This window comes from Rhincodon typus, chromosome 14, assembly GCF_021869965.1.
Source record: "Rhincodon typus isolate 14 chromosome 14, sRhiTyp1.1, whole genome shotgun sequence".
NCBI classification, from domain to species: domain Eukaryota; kingdom Metazoa; phylum Chordata; class Chondrichthyes; order Orectolobiformes; family Rhincodontidae; genus Rhincodon; species Rhincodon typus.
Window position 1 is genome coordinate 11,152,817 of NC_063345.1, and position 15,690 is coordinate 11,168,506.

At 41.5% G+C, this 15,690-nt stretch overlaps 1 protein-coding gene across 1 annotated transcript in view; it reads left to right on the forward strand.

Annotated features, from left to right (window-relative positions):
- il1rapl2 (interleukin 1 receptor accessory protein-like 2) overlaps positions 1 to 15,690 on the forward strand; it is a 469,746-nt gene that overhangs the window by 443,787 nt on the left and 10,269 nt on the right. Inside the window, exon 9 of the mRNA XM_048605265.1 lies at positions 12,025 to 12,195. Within this exon, the coding sequence (XP_048461222.1) occupies positions 12,025 to 12,195 (171 nt within the window). The remainder of the gene's footprint in view (positions 1 to 12,024; positions 12,196 to 15,690) is intronic.

The window sequence follows — 15,690 nt, forward strand, 5'->3', positions numbered from 1 at the left end:
CATCCCTAGTTGCCCTTGAGAAGGTGGTGGTGAGCAACTAGGGATGGGCAATTACTGCTGGCCGAGCCAGCAATGCCCACATCCCATGGCTGTCTTGGCAGAATGAATGTCACTAGCCAAGACTGAGTCCAAGCTGGTCATTGCCCAAATTGTGTTGTACCATGGGGACATTTTAAGATTGATTTGCTGCGGGTAGTTTCAGTCCAGCATGATGGGTAAGAAATCTACCCAACGACAAATGCTGGGTTGCTTCTACTTTTATGATATTCTTTTCTTTAATGGGTGTCAAAAGATGGCTTTAACTAGTCAGTGGCTAGCACTGGTGCCTCACAGCTCCGGGGACCTGGATTCAATTCCAGTCTCAGGCAACTGTCTGTGTGGAGTTTGCACATTCTCCCCGTGTCTGCGTGGGTTTCCTCCGGATGCTCCAGTTTCCTCCCACAGTCCAAAGCTTTGCGGGTTAAGTAGATTGGCCATGCTAAATTGCCCATAGGGATGTGTTGGTTAGGTAGATTAGACATGGGAAATGCAGGGTTACAGGGATAGGGTAGGGGTGGATTTTGGTGGGATGCTTTTTAGAGGGTATGATCTGTAGGGATTCTATGACAGATGAAGCAGCTATTCGACCATCACAGCTTCAAAAAGTAGCAGGTACCGTGTATCCATTGTGTTCATTTTTAAAAAAGAGAGAAGCTGGAAAGTCGCTGGTGAGGAGCCAGGCTGAAGATTGCAAGGAATGGTACAGGTAAAAGATGATTGAACTTTCAAGAGAGCAAGATTCTTACGTTGCTCTGATCATGGGATACGTCAGAAATACAAGTGGACAATTAAAGTTGCTTAGGTATATTAGATCTTTAGTTGATCAGGAATCAAACAGATTTTATTTAGAAAATAGGTCAGAAGAATGAATAAATTAGATGGAGTCCATAGCAAGTGGAAACCAAAGACAAAGAACAAGTATGAAAGCTTGAGTTACCTTTTCACGTTCCATTTGACTTTCTGCTATCCAAACTTGAGTTCCACAACTAATTGGTACTCATTAGTATAGGCAATGTAATAACGAGGAAGTGTGACTTAAAAAGAACACTGGTTATTGCTAAAAACCAAAATAGAGGCACTACTTGTGGCGTACATAAGCTAATCCCAACCTCGGAAAAACAGTTCTGCAGATCCAACCCTGGTTCTGCTTTATATTTTTTCTTCTGTATCCAGAAGTGCTCTTACATTCAATGGAACTTTTTATTAGCCCCATCACCAAGTCACTGCAATATTATCTTTTTTAACTATTAACTGCCACCAGTACTAGGTCTGCTTTTTTTTTGGTATTGGGCCTGCCATATAAATATTTCTAATCAATCTGTTGGATGTGTTATAATTCATCCCTATAGCAGATTAGACTTGAACGCAGGCATCCTAGCTCAGGAATAGGGACATTAGCACTGCACCACAGGAGCCCCTACATCTGCTTTACTTTTATTTATATCCAGATGTGCTATCACACACAACCAGTGTTTTTTTTCCCCCATCACCAAGTCACGTTGACTTTTTTTGTGTTTTTAACTATTAACTGCTAGCTGGGTCTGCTTTATCCTTTCTAATCAATCTGTGCAGAGTTGCTGTTACATATCTCCAGAGCAGGTGGAACTTGAACCTAGGTCTCCTAACCAGAGAGGTAGGGACACTACCACTCTGCCAGAGAGCCCTTTCGATCTGCTTTTTTTTAAATTAAAATAACCTATTTTTGTAATCAGCCTGATCAGCAATGTTCTCACACATCTTTTGGTGCAGGTGGGATTTGAATCCACTCCTCCCGAACCAGGGGTAGGGACACCACCGCTGCATCACAAGAGGGTCCCAAATGTTCTACACACCTCTGGAAGCAGGTGCGACTTGAACCCATGTTTCTCAGTTCATAGGTAGGGACACTACCACTGTGTCATGAGATACCGAGTCTGCTTTATAAAGGGCTCAGGTGATGAGTACTATCGGGGCAGGCCATTGGCTGTTAGCAAAGGAACTCATACTCATTGAACTCCACAAGGAGATTAATTAGTGATTCTCCATGGGCCTTGTAGGCGTTTTCACAGGTACCATTGTTAAATCTTATTACTTTTATCTCAGTCCATTCCTCCCGAGACAGTGATTTTGCAATAATATGTCTGTAACCAATACATACAGATAACTTTTCACTTATTCCTAGTGACTCATGCCTTATTGCTTTGTGAACAACTTCTTTTCAGTGCTTCATATTGGGCTGAATTCCAAAAGATTTTCAGACAGTAACTGATTCATTTACATTAGTTGGTTCATTTGCATTCAGAAAACTACCAAGGAATTTCCATTCTTTGGAGAGGAGAAAAGGAACCATGCTCTTGCTGAAGGCAGCTCAATACTTTTGTAGCAGTGACAAATTCTGGATGATAGCACTGAAGCCTGAACCTGAAGGTGCTGCATCTGATGAGTTTTATTTTACTAATACAATGGGGCATTTGAAACAGTGGCAAAATTGAATTTTGGCATCTTTGTCTAAAGGAATAGAGTATATAAGTAGGGAAGTGTTGCTGCAACTGTATAAGACATTAGTAAGACCGTACATGGAGTGTTGTTTACAATTTTGGTGACCCTATTTGAGGAGGGATATAGTTGCATTGGAAGCAGCTCAAAGAAGGTTCATTAGATTGATTCCAGAGACGAGGGGCTTGCCTTATGAAGAGAGATTGAGCAGTTTAGGACTATACTCTCTGGACTTTAGAAGAATAAGAGGAGATCTAATTAAGATGCTAAAAGAGATTGATAAATAGACATTGAGAGGATGTTTCCTCAGGTGATGCAATCTAGAATGAGAGGTCACAGTTTTGGAATAAGCGTTTGCAGATTTAAAACGGAGATGAGGAGAAATTACCTCTCTCAAAGGGTCATGAATCTGTGGAATTCATTACCCCAGAGTGCAGGGGATGGTGGGACATTAAATAAATTTAAGGAGGTGATAGATGGATTTTTAATGAGGAATTGGTCAAAGGGTTATGGGGAGCAAACAGGAAAGTGGAGTTGAGTCTGAGATGTGATCAGCCATGATTGTATTAAATGGAAGAGCAGGTTCAAAGGGCTGAATTGGCTTCTCCTGCTCCTCGTTCCTATGTTCTTATGTAAAATGCTTTGCAGAAGAGAGTGACTGAATAGAAACCTCAGACTACCATTTAAATGGAGAATATCTATCACGTCACCTTACCAGGTGAAGGGGTGTAGCTTTATTTTCATTGTCGACTTAATTCACAATGGGAATATTCAGGAGTATATGTTTTCTTCTGTTGTTTTTCCTTACCACTCCTGTGGTTGCTAACCAACTTTGACTCCCAAACGATCCATTCCTTGGATTTAAATTCCAATCCAGGTTTACAAATTTCTTCATGGCCTTCCCCATTCCTATGTTTTTAATCTCTTCCATACCTGTTAACCCTCTGAGGTGCCTAATTCTGCAATCTTGAGCTTCCCTGATTAACTGCTCCAACATTAATGGCCATACCTTCAATGGCTCAGGCCCTAAGCTCTCAAACATCCTCCTTACATCTCTCCACCTCACTACCTCATTTCCCTCCTTTCAAACACTCCTCAAAACCTGTATGTTTGACCAAGCTCCCGGTCATCTGGCCAAGCACCTCTTTATGTGGCGTGGTGTCATATTTTGCTTTGCAATGCTCTTGGGAAGTGTCATGGGATGGTTATTGTATTACAGATGCTATCAAAATCCTGTACGTTGTTGTTACCAACTGACCAATTTTACAACAGTGACCAAAAGGGTAATTGTTTGAAAGAATCATAATTTTAGAATTATATTGGCTTTATTGCATGGTGACCACAACTAATACAAAAACAAAAATTGCTGGAAAAGCTCAGCAGATCTGGCAGCATCTGTGAAGAGTAATCAGAGGTAATGTCTCAGGTCAAGTGACCCTTTCTCAGAACTGAGACCACTATTTATATTAGTTGTCCCTTTTCACTGACATTAGAACCCAGACCTCAATTCTGCAGCTGACCCTCTCTTACCCAATTTATTTATGTTCATGGTGGTAATTTGAAAGTTAAGTTGAATGGAAACTCACAAGCACTGGCATAATGAATTTGAAACTTTATTACAGAGATGACTACCTCGAATTTCTGACATTATTCAATCACTTTCAATATTGCTCTTGTCAATTTCTTTTATTTTAGTAGGCTAATCACACTGCACTTTAAAGAAGCTGCTTATCACTTGTTAATTGTTATTTGCTTGGGTAATATGAAACCATTACAAGTTTTTGTTTGTTTGATTAACTCAGCTCATTCATCCAGTTATAATGTACTGCATGTCATTTATGTCTTTGTTAAATGATTTCAAAGAAACTCATTCCATGTACTGATCATTCTATTGTGAAGGCAAATTCTTAGCATCAGTCATAAATCTTCCTTTCACCCATTTGAACCCACCAGTATTTATTGTTTTTCAAGCATTTTAATCTTATAATTTATTGTTGCAGCTATTAGCAGACGAACATTGAATACGATAAGATAATAGCCCTTCATATGTGTTAATACATTTCATTAGCATATCCTGATATTTCAGTTGAAATTAACATTAACAAATAGTTTCTACAAATAGTACAGACAGAAATTTAGAAGTTCTGACTTCCTTTGATAGCTTGGCTGTAAGGGGTCATTTCAGGTACCTCCTTTCAAAATTTGAAAGCTCCCATATCACCATACAATCTCTGTACTCTAATATTGGAGGCTTAATTTTTTGAGGCAAGGAAGTAGATGGGGCCACAACAGTTAGAAGACAATCCAGAATCCAGGTCTCCCGGCACCATTCCCAACTTCTGAAAAACACAGGTTAGGAGTCCATAGGAAGGCCGTAGATTTGATTTGATTTCTTGTTGTCACATGCATCAAGATACAGTGAAAATTGTTGTTTTGCACGCTCTACAGACAGATCATACCATACAAAGTGCATCAGGATAGCACAGCAGAGTGCAGAATACAGTATTACAGTCACAGAGAAGGTGCAGAAAGAGATCAACATTAACTTTTGAGACGTCCATTCAAAAGTCTGATAACAGCAGGAAAGAAACTGTTCTTGAATCTATTCATACATGTATTCAAACTTCTATTTCTTCTGCCCAATGGAAGAGTGTGGAAGAGTGTATAACTAGGGTGGGAGATGTCTTCGATTATGTTGGTTGCTTTCCCAAAGCTGTGGGAAGTATATATGGAGTCACTGGATGGAGGGCTGGTTTGCATAATGGGCTGGTCTGTGTTCACGACTCTCTGTAATTTCCTGTGGGCTTGGGAAGAGCAATTGCCATGCCATACTGTGGTGCGTCCTGTGGGGCTTCTATAAAAATTTGTAAGAGTGTTTGTGGACATGCTGAATTTCCTTAGCCTCCTGAGGAAGTAGAGGCATTGGTGTGCTGTTTTGACTGTCGTGTTGACGTGGGTGGGCCAGGATCATTGCAGTCACAAGGCTGGTGTATAGATAGAGATGTTGCAGTTGGTTTCCTGTTTCCAAATGCAGTAGGTGATAGCTATCTCCATGGTTGTCAATGCAACTAAATATTTCTTTATAGATGAGCTTCACACCTTCCACAAAAAGCCCACTTCCACCAGAGGATTGTAGGATCTGAAATCTGGAAGTAATGAGAAGTTTGAGACCTATGAACCTTCCAGAGAGGTGGAAATGTTGTACGTATACCTTGCCTATAAAAGTGATAGCCTTTAAGGAGTTCACATTCTGTATATACACTTCTTTGACTCTGACCACCAGTTTATCAGCTTGAGTTCTGAAGTTGCACAGATAGAGATGAGATGTTCTTGCTGAAAATTCTGCTTCATAAACAGTTATATATTTTAATTGTTTTAAATAAATGAAAGCACAAACTAATTGATCCCGATTGAGTGATTGAACATGAAACCATTATCATTAACACATCATAGTAAGGGAGTCAGTTAGCTCAGCTGGATGGATGGCTAGTTTATGATGCAGAGGGACACAAACAGCATGGTTTCAATTCCTCCACTGGCTGAGGTTAGCATGACGACTCTCCCTTCTCAATCCTCCCTGAGGACTGGTAACACTCAGGTTAGACTCACCATCAGGTTATTTCTCTCTGTCCAATGACAGCACGGTCCTCTGGGACTAGGATTAATATGGCATTTTGAACAGTGATGGAAACATTATGCTGTGAAGTCTTCTTGTCATTCATTCATTCATCAGCGGCCCCTCACAGATGAGGTTGACTCTCTTCCACTCTCAGGGTGGCTATACAGACTGATGTGGCTACCGCAGGCTCTGTTACACTTGGGGCAGGTGGTGGTCGTGTGAAGAGGTGGGTGGGGCATTGGTGTGGCAGCTTTTATCGCCTGGCTTTCATATTTTCCCAATGGTAAGTCTCGAGGTGCTTGACGCCTCCCTGGATATGCCTCCTCCACTTCGGACGGTTTTGGGCCAGCGATTCCCAGGTGTCTGTGGGAGTGTTGCACTTCCCCAGTGAGGCCTTGAGGGTATCACTGAAGCCCTTCCTCTGTCCACCTGGGGTTCACCTGCCGTTTCGAAGCTGGGAGTAGAGCACCTGCTTGGGGAGTCTTGTGCCAGCCATGTGGGCAACGTGCCCAGCCCATTGTAGCCAATCAAGGGTGGTCAGTGCTTCAATGTTGGGGATGTTGGCCCAGTTGAGGACGCTGGTGTTGGTGCATCTTTCTTCCCAGCAGATTCGCAGGATCTTCCAGAGCTGTGGTGGTTCCAGCACTCCTATATGGCTCAGAGAGACTTGTTGTGTTTGAATGGTCAGTCAGCAAACACATGGTCAAAAGTCTTAAACTGTGCTATATTACATCCAACTACCCTCAGCATCTATTTATTATACCGGCAGAGAGTGTTGAAAATATAACTCGCTGATAAGCTGACAAATCTCTATGGACAACAAGGTGCAGGGCTGGATGAACACAGCAGGCCAAGCAGCATCATAGGAGCAGAGAGGTTGACGTTTCGGGCCTAGACCCTTCATCAGAAAAGGGGGAGGGGAAGGGGGTTTTGAAATAAATAGGGAGAGAGTGGGAGGCGGATAGAAGAGGGATAGAGGAGAGGATAGGTGGAGAAGAAACAAACAGGTCGAAGAGGCGGGGATGGGGCCAGGAAAGGTGAGTGTAGGTAGGGAGTTAGGAAGGGGATAGGTCAGTCCAGGGAGGACGGACAGGTCAAGGGGGCGGGATGAGGTTGGTCGGTAGGAGATGGAGGTGCGGCTTGAGGTGGGAGGAGGGGATAGGTGGGAGGAAGAACAGGTTAGGGAGGCAGGGACGAGCTGGACTGGTTTTGGGATGCGGTAGGGGGAGGGGAGATTTTGAAACTTGTGAAATCCACATTGATACCATTGGGCTGCAGGGTTCCCAAGCGGAATATGAGTTGCTGTTCCTGCAACCTTCGGGTGGCATCGTTGTGGCACTGCAGGAGGCCCAGGATGGACATGTCGTCTGAGGAATGGGAGGGGGAGTTGAAATGGTTCGCGACTGGGAGGTGCAGTTGTTTGTTGCGAACCGAGCGTAGGTGTTCTGCAAAGCGGTCCCCGAGTCTCCGCTTGGTTTCCCCGATGTAGAGGAAGCCACACCGGGTACAGCGGATGCAGTATACCACATTGGCAGATGTGCAGGTGAACATCTGCTTGATGTGGAAAGTCTTCTTGGGGCCTGGGATGGGGGTGAGGGAGGAGGTATGGGGGCAGGTGTAGCACTTCCTGCGGTTGCAGGGAAAAGTGCCGGGTGTGGTGGAGCTGGAGGGGAGTGTGGAGCGGACGAGGGAGTCACGGAGAGAGTTGTCCCTCCGGAAAGCAGATAAAGGTGGGGAGGGAAAGATGTCTTTGGTGGTGGGGTCGGATTCCTGTTTAACTCACTTGAGCAAGGCAAGTGGTCAAGGTATATTCTGAATCGATAGCAAGCAAAGGGAGGTCAAAGGCCAATTGTCAGAATATCCATAACATTTCCCAGTCTAAATGGGGATACGTCAGACCTCCTAGTAGAATCCAAAACATTTAAATAGCATTAGAGCTATGAAATCGAAATTCGGATATGTCTGATACAAAAGTGTAAGCCATTAAGATTTGCTTAGCAATTACTAATGATGCTCTCGCTAGGCTAGATACATCAAAGAGCTGAAAGATCCCCAAAAGACACGGACCACATTTGAAGATGAAGATGAATTTAGCATCAGATGAAATATCCATGTTCATTGAGTAGGATTCATGTCATTTACAGACCACTTAGTGAGTAGATGCAGAGAAAAGTGACTATTATGTGGTTTATTTTTCAGATTGGGAGCTAGCAAACAGAATTGTTGCGTTGATGATTGCATTCACCCCATCGAAGTGTTTGAGATTTGCTTGGCACATCAAAAGCTTATAGAGTCAAATAGCAACAATGAGTAAAGGAGTAAATCTCGTAGGATAACTAAGTTTAAAGGCCCTTATTAGAAACTTGATGGTTGGATTATTAGAATACACAAACATAGCAAGACGTGTAGAAGGTGTAGCCTGAAATTAAAAGGGAACGTTCTGGAGAAAGTCAGCAGGTCTGGCAGCATCTGTGGAGAGAGTAACAAGAGTTAATGTTTCGAGTCTGACACACCTCTTCTTTGCTTTTATTTTAATTGAATGCCATTCTTCTGCATTCACCAAGGAAATGCCCAGCTTTCAAAAAAATTTGTAAGGCATGTGGCTGAAAAGGCTATTAGCAGAGGCTATGCACAAGATTAAAGACTAATGCAGCTACAAAGTACTGACCCAAACAGACCATGAACAAGGACTACACAGTAAAGACTATCTGGGTGTCCCGCTAACAGAGTTTACATGAACTGAGCAACAAATCAGTATCTGTTGAGGTACAGAGCAAGGAAAACAGAGTGGGCAATACATATTTCATCATTAACAACAAAAACAGAAATTGTTGGAACAGTTCTGAAGGAACCCAAAACATTAATTCTGCTTTCTTTCCATAGATGCTGCTAGACATGCTGAGTTTTTCAAGCAATTTCTGCCTTTGTTTCTGATTTCTAGCATCACACTTCTTTCGTTTTTTTTGTTACATATTGCACCAAATTAGTTTTTTAGAAAGTATCTGTGTCATACTGTTAAAAGTTTTTACAAAAATTCAAATAATCTGTCACAGAATCAAAGAATTTTTGGGGCACAGAATAGGATCATGTGGCCCATTGTACTTGTACTGGTTCTATTGCCTCGTGCCAATCTCCTGCCTTTTGTTCCCATATCCCTGCGTACCATTTTTATCCAGATTGTCATCCTTGAATGCCTCACACGAAGCTGCCTCCTCAAAATCTCCAGACAGAGCAACTCTGTCCTCAGAAAACTGGTGACTATTTGCTATTGGCTAACATTGACAATACCCAAGCAAATTCTTTTTAAAAAAAGTACCTACAGACAGGTCAAGCCATTGTCAAAACTTGCAAAAGTAAAACTTTCCGTATTCAGTAATTCACCAGTTCCAAGCATAGGGTCAATAATTCTGCAGTGCAGGTAAAATCGATCTACTTAGATACATTATTGATACTGTTAGACTAATATGTCATGACCTTACGCTAGTCAGAATCAGCCAAACATTACAGACACAATGAAAACATTAGAAGACTATTCAAGAAAAGTGCAGAAGTGAATGTGAAGGATGAATAGAACACTTCACTTTCCTATAAGTTAGTGGAACTCAAACCTCAGCTTGTTACATTGGGCAGACAAATGAAAGATCAAGAGAAAAAGGCTGAATTACTACATTAGGATCAATCCACACTTGAGAATACCATCTCTGAGATAATGAATTCTTCACGGAATATGCCATTTAGCTCGCAGAGATGAAGGACAAGCTGAAAGAGAAAGGATGGAAGCAGGATGAAGTGCAAGCTCTAAACCATCAATCCAATGAAAATGTCACCTGTTTACAGGAAGATCTAGAGCAACTTACATGTAAAACAGATCAGACTCAGGAACAGCAGCTACAGAAACATCAGCTTGAGCTTAGAACAATACTAAAGAAAATAACAGACCTGTAAAAACCACTGGAGATACACAACACACACAAGGAGCTGCCATTCACTCATATGACAATTCTTGCACACATAAGTGCCAACAATAATGTTGCAGAAAAGGAACTCAAACATGACATTGAGGAAGACAAAAAACCACTGAAGTTGCAAGTGGAGGAGGCCCAGGCTTCAAAGAAAACAAAAAGAAAAAAAGATATTAGATCAAGTTTTGAAGGAGAAAATGTACTGCACTAACTGAAAAATAAACCTTTCATACAATTAGAAGAACCCACAGTGAAAATCCAGAAGTTTCAAAATGAACAGTAAGGTCTTCAAGAGCAAAGTAGCAAATGTCAAGAAGATTTAAACCAATCAAAGGAGCCTGAAGAATGAGGTCAGTCAGTGGCTAATCTGGAACAACATTTGGCTCAGGGTAAGGAAATTCTGGGATTGCAATTGCAGTCCAGGAAAGAAAAACCTGAGCATACTTCAATGGCAGAGAATATTATTGATGATTGTGACAATCAGTGACACATCCTGAAAAAGTCACTACCATAAGCTCTGGACATTTCAGTAAGTTACATATACATAACAGAAACACTGGGTCATTTGTTATTGTGAGTAGTTAAACTTTTTTGGGGAGGATGGAAATGTTCTATGCGTTCTTTAATTTCGAGACAGTTCATTGCTAATGACGCAACTTGCTGTGTGTACACTATGATGAAAGTGTGGGATTTAATAAATCATTCATCTTTGAATCCAAAATCTAAGAAGTGATATTTGTTTATAAATACCAATATCAATTTTTAAGTGTTTGGATCACAAACTGGCGGCATTGGAGAGTATTAGTTGCTTTTGTGAAGGTTTTATAAAAACAAGGCTAGATAGTCCTTCTGGAACCATGACCTATTCCAGAATATGTCAGAGGAAAAGTGACTGTCCCTAGAATATTAATGGAAGATTGCTGGTTTATGCCTTGGGGTTTACGATAGAAAGTAGATATTGAAAGTCATTAGACTGCTTTTAGTTTAGAATAATCAAGAATTGATTTTTAGCTTTAGATTTAGAAATCCCAGATATTTAAAGCTTTTAGGTCAGTTTTGGAGAAGACCTGATTGGTGTCAAAAGCAAATATAGATTCTAGCATAGAAAATAGAATAAGACAGTGCAGAGAAAGCCATTACCTTGGAATAAATATTTACCAGATCTAAGACAACAAGGTGCAGGGCTGGATGAACACAGCAGGCCAAGCAGCATCATAGGAGCAGAGAGGCTGACGTGATCTAGCTCGCTTGGTTAGAAATTCTTTGACCAATATTCCTTTACTGTCATTGTGTCAACATTCTGAACTTCCCTTCTAACATCACTTTGGGTATACTTGCACCAATGGACTGCAGTGTTTCAAGGAGACAGCTCACAATCACCTCCTCCAGGGAAATTGGGGAAAGGCAAGAGATGGCCTAGCTAGCGGTGCCCACATTCTGTCAATGTTTTTTTTAAAGATTACTCTAATGCTGAACTTCAAATAATTAAATATCCCATTCAGCTATTGATATGCTTGTCTTAGTCCAATTACATGCGACTAAGGGTTACATGCAATGTGTGATTGACTGTTGCAGAGTTTCATTTACTTTGGTAGAAGCCACAGAGTTCTATTTTAGCTGAGCATGCACAAACCCAAGCAATCAAAAAGAAACTCATTCTGAATGAAATCTGTACAAAGCAAAGCATTGTCTTTACCTCATGCAGTTGACAGACCCAATTTGGACATGGTTGAACTGCCATGGGCTTTTGTTCATCTAGAATAATGATAACATTTTGCTTAGCACCAGTCATGTGTTTCAATCTATCACAGTTAAATTATTTCTGCTATGCCTTTCAGATTTAACATTGAAAGAGTGCATTGGTACATTAAGAGAGTTTTCACCTGGTAGTCATTTTAAGAGTGTTTTTGATTTATTTTATCATTCCAGAAAATAAAGAATATGATGCATATCTGTCATATACCAAAATTGACCCTGCATCACTCACCCAGGAAAACAGGGAAGAGGAGCAATTTGCTTTGGAAATATTGCCAGATGTCTTGGAGAAGCACTATGGATACAAACTATTCATTCCTGACAGGGATCTAATGCCGAGTGGAAGTAAGTAAACCATACTTATTGATGTTTTTGAGTGTTCCTAATACAATATGGGAAACTCTGCAGGTTACTTCATGTGTTGGAATATAAAGGCACAATTTTTTTCCACTTCCCACCATCAATTGTAATATCAGAGTGCATTACTAGGGTAAACACAAACTGATAATTAATGAAAGGATGAAGGAAGAAAGGGGGACATCGTCACGCACTACCTTGTGAACAGAATTAATTAAATTTAATGAGATTTAGCTTTCAGAGTGAGAAAGGGCTTGGCAGGAGCATTTATCATATGTCTTCAGATTAAAGTGAAGCACTCTAAGAAAGTGGATGGGCGGTGCTAAGTATTTACCTCTTTAGGACTCCTTGCGGGTAATTTACATGCACGAGGTAAGGTGTTCAAGGGGAGATGGGACATGACATTCCCTCTGCATCATCTCACTTCACAAGGTTTAACAAACCAATTGATGCAAAACTTTGACCATTGCAGCTCAATACTGGAAGAGGTAGGAAATCAGTCTCCTAATTGCTGGCACAATCCAGAGCTGCAATTTTCATGTAGAAACATGCTTCACCTACGTTGTGGTGTCAGAGTTGGGAAGAAGACGTATAGGATGCTTATTTTCATTAGCCAGGGCACAGAATGTAGGAGCGAGGAAGTCTTGTTACAACCGCAGCAGTGCTAGAAGGCACGCACCTTCTCAAAGGCAACTAGGGATGGGCAATAAATGTTGGCCCAGCGAGCGATGCCCACACCCATGAGGAAATAAATTAAAACACGGCAGTATATATATCTGGAACTAAAGGCAGTGTTTATTGACACCAGCAACTGCAGGCAACTAGGTATGCATGCTCACCGTGAACGCACGTTTCCAAACACTGGCATTGAAATGTTGATATTGTGATGTGACAGCTTGCATTACCACACATGCGTGGGGAAGGAGAACGTGTGATTTTGAACCAGGCTTCAGTGGAGGGGACAGGGTCACAAGGGAGACCCCAGATCAGATGGGAAGCGGGGCCAGAAGAGCGGGGGTCGACAAGGAGAGCCCAAAACCTGGAAGAGGTGACCCAAAGTGGGCCCAAGAGCTGAGAGGAACTCTCTCCCTCTGCTTGACTCTTGTGCTTCCTGCCACCCACCCACCCACATCCCAGTCAGTCCAACTGTTCTCCCCCATCACAATCTCTCCAACGCACCCCCACACCCCCCAGTTACGGCCACATTCTTCCCAAAATCTGCGCGTGTGCAATTTAAAGCGATGCATAGCCCCATGTGCAGAGTTAGCAAAAACAGCTGGAACTGGCCAGTGAAGTAATGGTGATCATTCAACTATGACATTGTTGTAAAAGTCTCATCTGCCTTTCAGGAAAGGAATCTGCCATCTTTACCTGGTCTGGCCTTCATATGGTTCCAGAACCTCAGCAATGTGGTTGATTCTTAACCACTCTCTGAATTGGTCTAGTAGGATACTAGGCTGCACCAATTACTGCAAATCTCCAGTGACTATTGCTCCTTTATCCACTGGATTCCCAATCTGGGATAATTCATTTTAGCATTTTAACTTTTTTTTCTTTGTCTCAGTTAATTCACCCGCCTGCTTCAATGTTCAGGTTGCAAAATGGAACTATTGAAGCCATGTTCAAAATGGCAGGGGTTCAACATGATGTGGAATCTGACAATATAACACAGCACACAGTAGCAGGGCAAGGAAAGGAGTGCACCCAGAGTCTTATTTATGCCTGTAGCTAGGGCAAAGGAGAAAAAGGTCATACGCCAAAAATAGAATGACTAGCCTGCCCTCAGCCAGAGAAACCATGATGGTCATTGTAATCATTTATGTTTCTCCATTAGCTGGATGACAGCGGGTGATGTAGGAGAATCAACAGAGGTGGCACTTTGCTCTTTTGCAGGTAGTCACATTTCCCTGGGGCAGTGCTCTGGAAATCAACTGTTCCAGAGCTGTCACAAACGTTAAAGTGTTTAAAATAAGTACACCAAATTCCTCAATTTACCTGATTTCCAGATGCAGGTTGATAGAAATCAGAGACAAGGTTTCAGTACTTAACAAGCATTACCATCATTACAAGTAATTAGACACTGGCAACAGGTAAAGTTATTAGCCATCAGCCTTTCACACTACAAATTAACACATTGCTTCTTTTAAGAATGCCCCCGTTTTGCGCACACACACACACAAAAAAAAACACACATACATAAACATGCATGCACACACCTACATTGGAAATGGGTTTTAACTGCAAAGAACAGAGAAACAGCTCCTGTGTTGATGGGGATCAAAACATTTCTCCCTCTATTGTTTCTAGCCCCAAGCTGTTCAATTACCTAAGAACCAATCAAACAGTTGTTACCAGGTGAAAATCTGTTGTCATTGATAACTCATCACTCGTCCATAAACCAATCAATTTCCTACTGCCATCTGTGCACAGAATTTCTTGGCTCCAGTGTATCAGAAACTAATTTACCACTTTTTCGAACAACTATTTACTCGATGCTTGCCATGAGTGTCAGGTGACTTTCTTTTTAAAACATGCAGCAATCCTTTAAAGCATTGGTTTTAAAACAGTTCTTATCCCATTTCAGCCCACAATTTTCAAAAGCACAAACATAAAAGGCATGGTCTTTACAAGGTGGTAGCACAATTAGCCTGCATCTGGTCTGCCAACAGTGACATCGGAGAAAACAGCAAAATATACTGAAGGCTGCCGTACTAAATATTCTTTAACTGATCCTGGTTCTTAGCTGCACTGAAATGATGATGAGGTTAGCTAGTTATGTTCTGAATGGCTTTATCAAATTGCTACCTTCTGTGATTAGCTCAGTTAGCTACTGCAAGATACTTTACAGTATGACCTTTTCCAATATTATAATAAATTCAAACTGTAATTAATCCTTTACAGTAGTGAAGAATTTACTTGCTGCTGAACACTTATAGCTACATTCTTTTGAGGTATGATCATTGCATATTATTCCTGGCATTTACTACACTTTCCATTTTGTGAATTCCATTTTTTGGCACCTTCCTCATGCCTCCTGCACATTAGGAGCAATGCTACACATCTTGTTTCATAGTCTGAAATTTACTGCTCCTTTATCAGTGGAACTGAAGGATCTCAAGCAACCTGTTGGCTGTTTACAGCTCAGTTAATCCCTACACATAGTGCAGTTATAAAGTTGTGGAATAACGCAGCAGAAAAGGAGATGATTAAGCTCTTGATGTCTGTGCTGGCTTTCTCGAACAGCAATTCGCTCCCCCACTTCTATGAAGGTGGAGGAGCAAATTTCTCTAAGAGAGAGCCAGCACAGACATCAAGGGCCAATACTTGTCTCATCTTTCAAATACTTATCCAATTCCCTTTTGAAAATTACTGTTGGATCCATTTCCACTAGCCATTCAGAGACAGCATTCCAAATTCAAAGCACACGTTGAGTAAAAATGATGTGTAATGATTCGTTGTTTTAGGAAAGGGTGGAAAGAATGA